The sequence below is a fragment of the Meleagris gallopavo genome, chromosome 1 (assembly GCF_000146605.3).
Source record: "Meleagris gallopavo isolate NT-WF06-2002-E0010 breed Aviagen turkey brand Nicholas breeding stock chromosome 1, Turkey_5.1, whole genome shotgun sequence".
NCBI lineage: Eukaryota > Metazoa > Chordata > Aves > Galliformes > Phasianidae > Meleagris > Meleagris gallopavo.
Genome location: NC_015011.2, coordinates 11,887,199 through 11,900,809, shown reverse-complemented (window position 1 = coordinate 11,900,809; position 13,611 = coordinate 11,887,199). Strand labels below are relative to the sequence as shown.

At 35.4% G+C, this 13,611-nt stretch overlaps 1 protein-coding gene across 2 annotated transcripts in view; it reads right to left on the bottom strand.

Moving 5' to 3' along the window:
• The window catches only part of KMT2E (lysine methyltransferase 2E), a 54,521-nt gene that overhangs the window by 21,651 nt on the left and 19,259 nt on the right, over positions 1–13,611 (bottom strand). For both annotated transcript variants that reach the window (XM_010724296.3, XM_010724363.3), the window contains 7 exons: positions 10,969–11,080; positions 10,219–10,448; positions 9,112–9,192; positions 8,072–8,130; positions 3,964–4,136; positions 2,737–2,775; positions 858–1,070 (listed from right to left, as the gene is read on the bottom strand). In XM_010724296.3, coding sequence (XP_010722598.1) covers positions 858–1,070; positions 2,737–2,775; positions 3,964–4,136; positions 8,072–8,130; positions 9,112–9,192; positions 10,219–10,448; positions 10,969–11,080 — 907 coding nt within the window. The remainder of the gene's footprint in view (positions 1–857; positions 1,071–2,736; positions 2,776–3,963; positions 4,137–8,071; positions 8,131–9,111; positions 9,193–10,218; positions 10,449–10,968; positions 11,081–13,611) is intronic.

The following is a 13,611-nucleotide window of genomic DNA, read 5'->3' as shown; positions in this document are numbered from 1 at the left end:
GAAAAAACAGAACAGGAAAATATCAAAATAATAAAGAAACCTAGAAAAGTTTGCAAATTTCTTATACTTATTTCCATACCTTTAGATGAAAGGATGGCTTTTAATTAAAAACCAATACATACCCTGACAATTAGTGAACTCACACCTCTCAAAACTGTCACCGCCAATCAAAAAGGAAGTAGCCTCTATGTAGGAAAAAGGCTCTGTAAGCAGGGATATTCCTCTAAGGAGGCTGTCCCATATGCCATGATCGTCTTTGAGGAAAAGAAGCAAAGATGCTTCTATTAATCTGCTACAGTAACTACTCCTTGAGATTTCTGCTACAAAATGCTAAGGTCTATTACACGGCTCCGATTTTAAGCTGCTAAGTAACTGATGTCAAGGACAGGAAAAAAAAAAAAGACAATGCACAATCTCTTCATAAACTAGAAATTACATGATCACAAGAGTCAAGCACCAGCTGTGATACCAACTACTGCCAGAAACATCTTTCATGACCTAGTAAGTTATATTCTAATCTGAATACCTAAAAATTCAGAACCGACTTACCATATCTTATGAAAAACATGGACTGTTAACATGTTGATGTACAGAGCAGAGAAACAAACAACTCTGACATTTATTTCTACTCTAACCATACCTGATAGTCCTCACACATCAGAGAAGCGGGAGCAGAGAAGTTTACTGTGTTATGCTCTCCACAAAGAAAGTATTTTAAATGACAATTCATGTTTCAGGCTTAATATAGCATCTAAAATATTTATGAAAATTGATACGCAAATATAAACGTAAGTGGCTATCTTGGTCATAGCACAAATGCAGAGCAAGCAATAACAAAACATGGCACAGCTCCTCACCTCTACTGGAGGTTTGAAAATCAGATTGCTGGTGCTGACTTCTTTCTTGTCATTTCCATTGCCTAATCTCAGAGCTATTTTTTGTGCCTCCCTCTGAACACCTTCACTGTACTGGTTATTATTTGCCTCTTCGTAACGATCCATCCATGCTTTGATTTTAGTTTCCCATCCAAAGTTTGAACTGTCAGTAGGATCAATCTCTGGAGCTGAGCCCTGTAAATTAAGTAAGCAATCACTTATTATAAGGTAAGAAAAAAAATTTTTTTGAAAGACATGTTCCCACTAATAAGCTCAACAAAATAAGTCTACAACATGCTACAAAATGAAGGGTAAAGGTATGTCATTGATTTAAATTCATTTATAATGCAGCTTTGCTCTGTCTTTGTTGTACCTATAAAATTAAGACCTATCAAAACTGCACTTCATATGCACTTTCCCCTTCGCTATACAAAGGGGAAGTACAGTTTGTAGGAAATCCAGTTTAAAGTTCTCAATTACTTAAAAGCATTTCACTGAATTCAATAGCATTATATTTGCCCTTTAAAAACTGCATCATTTTATAAAAATTGCCCAACTTCAGGAATATGTTCCTCTTAAACAGGCATTCTAGTTTTTAATGGGACGAGGATGAAGACTGATACTGTCTCCTCCTGCAATATGAGTGCAGGAACTGAGATCAAATCTCTCTACTCAATTTTTATGAACATATGCAAACCAGCTTCCATTCCATTACACACAGATCTGAAACCCCCTTCCAGCTTCAAGGGTTATGCCACATTTTTCTGCTTTGCACTTAGCTAAACTTTACAAAGTCTATCACTAATACATTAAGGTGCATAGACTGTAAACTCAGAAGCTTAACACCAATCATTTTGCTCCCCTTGCCTGTTTCCTCACTAAACATTTTTTTTCCCCTGCAGCACTCTGGGTCCTTTCACTTTTAAAGAAAGTACCATTGTACCTCCAGACCTCACAAACAGCAGCCAGGCTGCAGCCAACCAGTGCTCCTTACGGACAGCAGCAGCCAACGCTCCCTTTTCTATCCACCTGAGCAGAGACACTATTAAACATTAATAAAACAGCAAGTAGTTCAGCAGTTTAATTTACCTGTTACTGATTATATTTATTTTGTGCATTGCAGGAACCATACATACAAACAGCATTAAAAAAATGTGACGCAAGCAAACTATGAAAAAAACAAAAGCAACAGAACCATACAAACACCACATTCAAAAACAAACAAAAATAAAGAGATTTTGTCCTCTGATTTCCTGATTTTTCTCTTGATATTTGGAAGTCATAATCGTATCTCTCAAGCCTCAGTTGTGTCCTACTTACTGATATTTATCTCAAGGATGAATGAATTGTGGAAAACACCTAGCTTTCACACTACGTATCTTTTTCTCCCATATAAAACTAAGAATGCTGTAACATTTAAATCTTGCAAAGCAGCCATCCCAAACACCATTCCTTTAACTACATCAGCCCTAGCAAGAAGTGTCCCACCAGATGGATACACCTATGTATGACAGAGCAGAACTGCTAACTTAGCTCTCGGAGTTGGAATTACTAGGTTCAGATGAGATGTACACTCAACTTTATTCCCCTTCATACAGCACAGATGTACCCTAAACATTTTATTGACCCGATAACCAAATATTCTTAGGAAAAAAATTACACTACTTTGCTTAAATCTGTAGAACAAAAAGATGAGCTTTTCGTCTCAGTTTAAAATTACCACAATAATCATGCAATAACTTCATTAGAGTAACTTAGTACTTAAGTATTACAAAGCATCAAGAGCACATCTGCAGTTATGCATTAATTAATGCACAATTAAGGTTTGAAACAAAACAAAACAATCACTAAATCACATTACCTTTACTCTTGAAGATTTTCTGGATCCTTCTCGAAATGCCTGAAAAAAAATTATATGTTTATTTTCTTATGTGGCAATACACACTCTCTTAAGGAATTCAAAACCAATTAACAATTCATTGCAGACTATTCTCAGTAAAGCATGCAAGAATAAAGACAAGTTACAATGAAACTGCAGGAAGGCATCAGCTTGTCTCCAATAAAACGTAATAAAAACTAAAATCAGCATTTCAAACTGAAAATGCATTGGATTTTGGTTCTAGTAGGCCATGCTCCTACTCTGCCTGCCTCTCATATTACATAACTTTCAACAATTTCACAATGCAACAAAGAGCTGCTCCAGAATTACTTACTGAACAGCTCCATACTTAGCAGGAAAGTGTGCAAATAGTCCAAATACTTCACTGCACTGGTAGTGGAATGAAGCCAGCAGGAAGCAGCTATCAGAGATAACCTATAAAACTAATTTTTCTTCTAAAAATCTAATCTCATTCATTAAATCATCTTCTTCTATGTTGGGAGGTAACAGAATGATATGTTGCAGTAAGCCTATGTTCAGAACCTTTCACTCAAAAGAAAACGTACCTAAGATCTCCAAAAGGATACCAGTAACCATTTTTCACTTCTGAAGGACAGAATTCTCATCTAAGTCAGTGAAATTTAACCAGAGAAAGCAACTCACTGCTTTAGGAAATGCCATGTACTTCACTCCTTCACATAGAGAAAATACTGTTCACATCTAAACAGTATTGCCTCTATACACTGTTTACCAACTTATTTTAAATAAGACCAGCAGCGCATTTCCACACAATTTTACCTCAAATAAATGGACATACGTCCCATCAGGCAGAAAACATTTCTGAACATAAATTACCACAACAAAAGATTTCAGACACAGAATTCTTCTTTGGTTACCTGAAGCCTGCTCTGCCCCCCTTCTAGCTATATTAAGTGGTGCAGCAAAATGCAATTCCTCCTTACAAATTCTGTCTCAATTATAAAATTCAATCGTCATAGTTGTACATCTTACTTGGAATTTATGACAGAAGAACAAGCAGGGAAGGCTGTATCATGTACTGCAACAGAGCATTACATTTCAATGTAAACCCCGGTAGTAAAATATTATTAGTAACAATGGCCTGAATTTTAAAACCAGTGTCTCTTGATAAAAGATATCACAGAGCTGTGCTTTGTAACAGTTACAAAAAGAGAAATCAGATTCACTTACTTTTTTACATTTTGCTATGTTCTGCTCTTTCTCCCCACTTTTTTTCCTCTTCTTATCATTGACCTTTGTAACTCTTGGAGAAGCTATTGTAAATGTAGTTGGTGTGTGTTGAAAAGCAGTATACAGTTCCACAGGAACTTCATCACCACTCTCTGTTGCACTGGTATCCCCATCTTTAAAACAAAGAACAGTTTATAAGCAATCAGAAAGAACATTAACTAGTTACTCTTCTTTTAAAAGCAAAAGCATAGACTGTCAAATACTTGAAGTACTTGTATGCAAAGTTTACCAACAGCTGTAACAGCATGAAAATGAATAACCTGTGAGAAACTGGTCATCAGCAGATGTTTGCCATACCAGGTAAGAAAAAATACTACACTAATTCAACTTTTTAAATGGCATTACTGTATGGTACTTCATTTTAAGCAACATTAGTATTGAACAACAAAAAAAAGCAGAATATTATTCATCATCTCATTCATCTCTATATACCAAGCCTGTACTTGTAATATGGCTCCAAGATTCTCTTGGATGATGATAGTCTAAAAGGAATGAAAATTATTACCCACCCAGCATTTCCTTTAAAATCCTATAATCAGTCACGTCCAGATGAAATTTTTACTGTTATGTGTCCTCTTCAAGGTAAGTATGTGAATGTGGCTGAAAGCCTCGTCTTAAAAAAAAAAAAAAAATCCCCTAACAATGACACACTGCTACTCCCCACAAGGAGAAACGGTGCGTCTACTTTTCTTGTTAAAACAAGACTGTACACAAACTGACACAAATTTTCATTGCGTTGTTCACAAGAAGACCTAAAAGCTAAAGTCTGAAATTTAGCACACATCATCACTTATGTCAGGTAAATACATTTCCTGACCTTAAACAGGATTACCCTAGATCTGTCACGATGAAAAGCTGTCAAGTGTGAGGAGGATTGGAAGAGAGATGGTACAAACAGATAGGAGACTACAAGTGCTTAGTACAGAGTCCTCACATTTTGCAGCTTTTCAAATTCAGCCTTCATTAAATACATTTCACACTAAGCAAGGCTTTTTGAAGCTCATGGAAAGCTTAACAAATACTTAATAAAAGAGCAGAGAAAAGTCTTTGAGATTAAAGGGATGTTGCCTTAATCAGTACACTCGACAGCTCTGTAAAGAGATCCAGCTACTGAAGATTTTTCTTGATCGCAACGTTCCTTAAACAGGATTACTCTCTGCACAATAGTAAGCATAATAATAAGTTTTACTATATTGGTTTTTCTTTTAAAGTCTGTTAGGCAAATAATTATACCTTACCTACAGTAAGATGATATGGGAATATTGATGTTTTAAAAGCTGATCATGTTTTCTTAACTTGTTTGCATCTCTACTGGGACTATTTTATGAACTAGCATTAAAAGAAATGCAGAAGCCTAACCAAATAATAATTTTCATGTACAGTAGATTAAACAACAGTTAATAAATGAAAATTCAAGGCAACTTTGAAATCATCAATGTTGTATTCCAGACATGAATGCCCACAGCATCATTATGCCAAAGGCAAATAAATAAGCAAACAAAAGCCCCTACAAAATACCATATTCCCCAAAGAAGTACAATGCTATTATTGTTGCCTATCTATACAGTGCTCTAGCTCTCTGTAAAGAATAATTACCTCAATTGAACATATAATTACACAGAGTTGTTTTGACACGCTCCTTCCTAACCTACATAACCTGCTTTCACTTTGAAGAGCCTCAGCAGAGCACTCTGAGGGAAGATTTTGTAGCGTGGAAGACATGGACACTGCAAGTTTCACAGAAAATTATGGCCCAGACTCTTCCCTCCATAAGCAGCAAGTGGTATCATCAGCACCACTTTAAAGACCAGGCAGCTTGAAGCAACATCCTTGAACGAGTAATAGATCTAGAAACTCTATGTTTAAAAATACAAAAACCCATCCTTGATGCAAATAACTAAGTAGTTCACACACACACACACACACACACACACATACACACACACCACTTATCCACAGGAAGCAATCTTATCCACCAGCAAGCAACATTACATGTTTATACCAGAACAACAAACCAAACTTCACCACAAACATCTGCAAGCACCAGAACTACAGACCAGAAATGCTCCAAGGAAGAAAGATGAATACACAAAACTCACCCCTTGGTATCACACACAAGTGATACCCCTAAAAACTCTTTTCCTGAGGTATAACAACTGATCTGTTTCTTCTCCCCACAGTTTAGCTCTGGATGGAACAGAGCTAAGCTCAGCAACGCTTTAGAAATCATTAAAATAAAAACCATTACTCCGTATTCTCACATCTAAATGAAAAGTTATATTATGTGTAAACTTCAAAAACACTATAACCATACTCAAAGAGCACAGAAGGAGGGCAACCCTGACTTTCATCAAACATCTGTAACTTATCACCAAGTTACAAGCAACATTCTGCTGCTTTCAAATACTTTTATTAATAGAGCCATTTGAATCGATGTTTTTTGCTCTTCCTACTTGATATCATTCATTGAAACTGGCCATTTTCACTGGTCTCTCATGGTAAACTATTCGTACATAGAATTACTTTAAGCTTGACTGAACCACGTAATATCAACAAACACAAGAAGTACATTTAGCCAAGCTGAATGAAAATTAACCAGAAATTAATGGATGCTTGCTCTCTAATTATGTACTGTAAATTACAATTATTAATAGCACACACTAAGTAAACGGGATCAGAAGTGTAGGGCTTACTCTGTTTTGATACTTAAGATTAACCATATAATTTTTTTTTCCTATTAACTGCACAGAATGGATTTAAGACTGATCAGGACTAAGGATTAAGTCAAACTTCAGCTCCTACATAAGATTCTGACTACCTCTATTCCTGCAAACGATCACTGTGTAACTACAAATCCTAAGAGATTACTTCAATAGCACAGACCATCAACTTCTACTGTACTGCACATTAATTCAAACTTAACTTCACAGTGTCATCATACTTAAAATACAATCAAATGTATTTGTTTTACTGTTAAAATCAGCAAAAAACACATTCTAGAACTCTAAAAACAAACCAAACAAATTTGTAATACCTAGCTTTTTAGTCAAAACTTTCATAAAGTAAGTTCTGTTTTGTAAAAATGAAAACAGGTAAAGCCAAAAATAATAGTGGTGCTCTAAATAAGTTATTAACATCTTTAACTGTCAAAAGCAGCTTGCACATCTTGCACGTACCCCCACACTCCAGAGACAGCATTTGGAAATAAAACATCTTAAGTCAAAGAGCAGAAATCATCTCCTATGGTACGGCTTCTGTAACAGCTTCAAAGTAATCAGCTGACAACCAAAAGCATGCCACATTTTGGCAATAGCTGGACAGAGCTCCTGACAAGTTACATCAGTTGAGCTTTCCAATTCTATAGGAGAGCAAATTTCATAAAACAAAAGATGGAAAAGGTACTACAACAATAAAAAATTGTATTAATTTTTGTAGTTGACAAAAACACAAATACACACAGCCAACAAATGAGAATTAGGATTCCTTCACAATTACGTTATATTGTTTTAAAGCTCATTTAGTTATTTTATTTTTTTTTATCAGAGTCAGGAACATGAGCAGCAGTAGAAAGGTGTCTGTATTAAGATACAAGTCTACACTGCTAAGGAAGAAATGACGGAGCAATGAAGTCATTTTCCCCCAGAGAGAAAAACCCAGTAACCCCTCTCTTAAGCCAGAAGAAACCTCAAACTTTCCCATCTATTTTTAGTAGCTCACTCAAAGTATTCTTATGATTATAAAAGCTACATTCATTTTTATAAAATCTTAAGGCTCAGACTGAATTTCTCTGCAGCAGTCAGAAAACAACAACAAAAACGCAATAGGGATGACATCTTTTAACAAACACTTGGAACTTCAACTATTCTGATGTAACGTTGTTATAAACGGTAAGAAATACAAGAATCTATAATCTGTTAGAAATAGATTCACTGAACCTTACATTCTGAATGCAGTCAAAATTGCAGAGAACTGCGTATACGCTCTTAAGTCCATGCAATTGATAATTATTTTACAACCTTTAGTGAAAAAAAGTTCAAGTTTTACCCACCTGACATATTTTCCCTTTTCCTCCTCTGCAATAGCACTGCCCTTTCCTTATCCAAGTTCCTGAAATTAAAAACATTTTTACTCCATGCTTTACATTTATGGATCCATACATCCAAGAATTAAAGCAGACTTCTTGTTTACATTTTCCAGTGACCATAACAGAATAAACTGTATACGAACTGAGAGTTTAAACACTCATGAAAATGTAAATGTTGCACTGCTTCATTCCACTGTAATGCAAAGTAAAGGGCAGCATTCACATCACTTGGAAAACACACTGAAAATGGAGGTAGCTCACAAGAAAGATTGACTATTGGCCCATGGATTACAAATAAGCAGGCATTAAGCCATTTTCTTGCAGATCTAAATAATCATTATGATATAAGATCCTAAGATGACAAGGCTCAAACATATTGTCAGAAGAAAAAAAATCATTTATTTGTAATTAAAGTGTTCTGAACACAGGTCTTTTACTCACTGTGTAACTGACAATCTGCAATGTAACTAAAGGTAGCATTTTATGCTGTATGTCACAGGGCAACTATTGTTAGTCAGGTACCATCCACCTACCCCACAAAACAAAACGCCTTGCTAGTCATGTCGTATGACTTCTAGATTGAGAAGGAGGATAAAAGGTATCTATTTCAGAGCAAGAAATCTTTGAAGCGAGGACTGCAGCATTTTGGAATGATACCCAGAAATCTACTCAAAACTGATGGATCGGTTAACAACCTGAAAGAGCTCCTGTAAAGAATCCCCCGTGTTTGACAGCAATGAAACAAAAGACTGAATGAGTTTTCTCAGGCTGACAGACAAAATCCAGGAGACGCTGCTATGGCAATAAATATTTCAAGTGTTTATCACTGTCAGCTAGCGAGGTAAAACAACAATCAAGCTGAACATGGAAATGGATATCAGTACAATCATCTGCATCAGAAACATGCCTCCATCTATTCTGTTCTGGTTTGTTTGTTGTTTTTTTTCTGAAATATTCTCCACTCCTTCTAGCTATCTGGATTTCAAAGCCATTGAACTACTCACCTTGGTTGACAACGTTCACACAGATATATGTCAGGAATATGCTGTCTGTCAATTCCCATACAGTCAATGTGTTGCCAGACACTAAAAAACAAAACCCCAAACTTTTAGTTATTTTAAGCAAAACTTTATAAACTTTGTGTGCACACATTTTTTTTTTCCCCACCATGATCTTAAAATAAGATTTAAAATAAGATTTAAAATAAGATTTAAAATAAGATTTAAAATAAGATTTAAAATAAGATTTAAAATAAGAATAAAGGTTACCAGAATTAAGGACCACTGAAAACAAACAAGCTAGTTAGACATGCAGCCAAGTGAATGAGGCCCAAATTAATATTGGTAGTAGATATATATATATATATATTGGTAGATAGATAGATAAAGTAGATATTATTTCAGAAATACATAATGACTTTGTAAATTAAACAACATCACTGGAAGTCCCAAAGCTCAACTTTCCAGAATCCAGAAATTTATTAGCACCCACTCACATTAGTATGCCCAAGCAGGTACTTAAACATGAACACATAAGTTTAAACATTTAACTTCGGCCTCCAAAATAAGAAACTGCAAGGTTTAAGAATTTCAGTAACTACGGAAAGACTAAGTCAACTCTTGTGAAGATTAAGAGTTCTCATCAGAAAGATGATGCACACAGAAACTGATATTTAAGAGGTTTATGTCCAATCACCTTGTTTTCTTCAAGTTATTCGGTTTACACATACCTAATCTACCAAGATGCTTTATTATTACTTGGTATATGCAGATTTTTACTTTGCCATAATAACAAACAACTTGGAGAAAATACCAGACAGATACCCATTTTAGAATAATAAAATCCTTACTGGAGTAACAATACACAAATAAAGGCATGAACAAACTGACATGAATAGTTAAGACAGATAGGAATAAAGTGTGTTAAACTCATTGGCCTTCATCAACTACTTTGCGTATTAGAAAGCCATACAGTCTTCAAACAGTGTTTTGATGAAGGAAATGTCTTCTTTTCTATTAATCAACATAGTTAAATCACTATTTAATTGCTCTTAATATTACAACGCAGTTCTAAGTCATTTTTACCTTCTTGACACATTTAATATTTATTACCTGCATTTGTCACAACAGATCATATATCCATCATCATGCGTAAAGCCACAAATGCATCTGGTAATATCAGTTCCATAGCTTCCATCCTCTGATGTACTGATGGTAGTAGCACTGGAGGTTTCATCAAAGTTGGGAGTGGTAAATATGCCTACTTCATTCTTGCTTATAACTACTGATGGAGGAGGAGAAGCTGGAGGCGTTGGAGGAGGCCGAGCACCATAGTTATGGTCCTAGATTGGTTTTGAAAGGTAAGTTGTAAGTATTCACATGTTCTGATGGTTATCTAAGCCAATGTAGAAGAATTAACTTCATAAAAAGTCTCTGAAGATCTAAGCATTTATTCATACTTCATACTTTTTTTTTTGTCATTGTCCATTCTTGGTTATCTACCTTCTCAGCTGTGAGGGTGGTGACACACCGGAACAGACTGCCCAGAGAGGCTCTAAATGCCCCCTCCTTGGAAGTATTCAAGGCCAGGCTGGACAGGGCTGTGAGCAACCTGGTCTAGTGGGAGGTGCTGCCTATAGCAGGGGATCTTAAAAAGTCCCTTCCAACCCAAACCAGTCTATCAATCTGTATTTTACATAAAGTTAACTATGTTCTGTATTGAATTTCCAATCAACTACTTTTAGTCAATTTACCCAGACCTCAATAAAATGCGAAACTGTAAGCAAGAATCAGCATTTTTCTATTTTAGAACAGCAGATTTTACATTATCTATTTACATACAATACACAGTGTGAAACTTACTGCATAGGGCAAACCAATATAGCTGTGTGAATGCGAGCTGCTGGTATACAACTGGTGCGGATAACTGTTCGATTTTTCAACTACCACAGGGCTAGCTTCTACAGATTCTGGTCTGCAAAATCAAATCAGAAGAAGAATAAATACAGTTATACTAATAAATGTAAATATTATAGCATGTAAACTAACATAACGCTAATAAACTTCATGTGCTTATTTCACAGCTGCTAAGTAATGACTTGCTCTTCCTGTTAAAAAGGAGCACGCAAATAGGTAGAGGGTAAAGGTGGGCGGAAAAAAAGACAAAGGAAAAAACATTCAACTCTATATTTGTTTACCCCTTCAGAGAAACCAACTTTCACCTAAAAAGAAGCTTTCAGAGTTACAAAATTTTCCTTGAAGGAAAAAAAAAATGTCCACATTAAATCACTTCATATAACCCACAAATTTGGCTTATGAAACAAAAAAGCATATTGTGCAGTTTGTCAGGGATATATTAAGCTGCAATAAAAGCTCAATAAAGGAGTTCAGCTTAATGAGAAAAGAAGGAAGCAGCAATACACAGAGAATTGCAAACTTATTGAGACAGCTCCAGCATCAGGTGCAGTGCTACTGAATTCTGCAATGATACCTAGTGGTTGCACCAGTGCATCACTCCCAACGTTTTCACAAACCAGCACCAAAGCAGTGGAGTACTCTTTTTACAAACAGAAATCTTAAGTAAGGCAAAGTTATTTATTAAAAATGAAACAGAAAACAGTTACTGAATTATATTTAAACTAGAGAGAAAAACTGAAAAAAACTGCTAGATAATGCTTTGCAGTAAAAGGGTGTAATAGTCAACCCACTGCTTACATGATCTAAACGACAACACAAGATGAGAAGGGTAAAGGAATACTAAAATAGGAACCTTGAGTCCAAGAAATTGCACCTTTTCTCAGCAGTTACATTTATGTCAGCATCCTGAAGCTTTTATTTTTTTTAACCCCCATGTCCCAAATATACAAGTACAAACTCCAAATGAATGCAGTTACCTAGTTGCATTAAGAATTTATTTTTCACATTGAGACAGAACAAAATATCTGTACCTAATAAACTGAAATGGCTTTTGACTCACAATACAAATAGAGGTTAATTTCTTTTCTAAATTTAACTTTGTTATGCATCAAATATATTTCCCATCACAAATACTTCAGTAATTCCTTGAATCGATGTTTAAAATAAAGACGGTTGTTCTCAACACTGCTAATTCAAAAATCTGTGTATTTTTCTTCAGACTCTAAGACATTACAGACAGGTTTTATGTTGTTGTTGTTCTGCCATGAGGTGATACGAGGCTGATGGGGGAGAACAGCAGCAATTCCCACTTGTTGCTAACGTTTTTGTAAGAATATATTTATTCTTCCTGGAAACAATGCAGAGCGTTTTTCTATCTACTTGCAAGTGCCCTACTAGTATCTTAAGCAGCCTGCTTCTTGTTAGCTTTTCCCTGTGTGATGCTACTACACAATAAAACAGTGTAAAAAGAAACACTTATTAAAATTACCCATAGGTGAGAATGTTAGTTAATGAAGTCCAAAGGGTAAAAAAATCTTCTGAAAAACACTAGTGTTTCTCACAGTCACCACGAAGGAGGAAAGACAAGGATATTCATCAGATTCATCAAACATGATGAAGAAAAAAAGACACCAGTTGGACAGACAAAATTTTTTCAACAGATCTCCCTTTCCATTATGACTATCCATACACTGGATATGCAATGCACCTATGCAGTAACTACACACCATTAATGTCATCTAGATAATCCTTCTGATGATCTTGCGAATCTAAATGCCAGTGGATTAGAATTTGACCTCTCATCCATGATGTCTAAAATAGAAATTCTCTTTTTTCCTCTCCAATTCAAGAGAGTCTCGATCACTGTATTGCTTCCATTGTTATTCTTCACCACTTACTGAATTGGAAAAGCAAAACCATGGTTCCGTGCCCACCCACTATGGTTGCAAACTCAACCTAGATGGTTTTCTTGAGTACATGGAAAATAAAAACCTCCATTTTCACAGCAGGAGGGTTTACTCATACAGGCTAGTGGGGAATTTATCTACAGTTCATCCTTAAGCACTACTATGATTAATTTAGGAGATTTTTCTTCACTGAAAATAAATAAATTCATCTTACCACGATCTAAATACCAGCTGCTTCGACATGGGAGCACTCAATGAAAATACCAGAATGGAAACATATGTCCTAAAAAGTGAGGTCACATGTGTGTCATTAACTGACAACAAAACAAAAAAGGTACTCCTACAAAATCTAGAGCAAGACAGTACACCCTACTCCTTAAATCTATTTCTACCTAAGCTAGAAAATTATAAACCACTGAAGAGTAAAGCCTTTAAAATTTAGATGAAAGCAGCTGTAGAAAGTAGAAGAATTAAGCTTCTAAAAAGGAAATGCAGAAGACAAACAAATGCAATCCATTATCTCCAACTATTCTAAGACCTAGACAACACAGAGTGCAGAGCCAAAACCCAAAAGCCCAACTTTCATTTGAGACTGAGTATGTATTGATTAGCAATTCACAACCATGTTAAACATTTAGAATTAAAAACAAACCAACAACAACAGCAAGGAGTATTTTTTTAA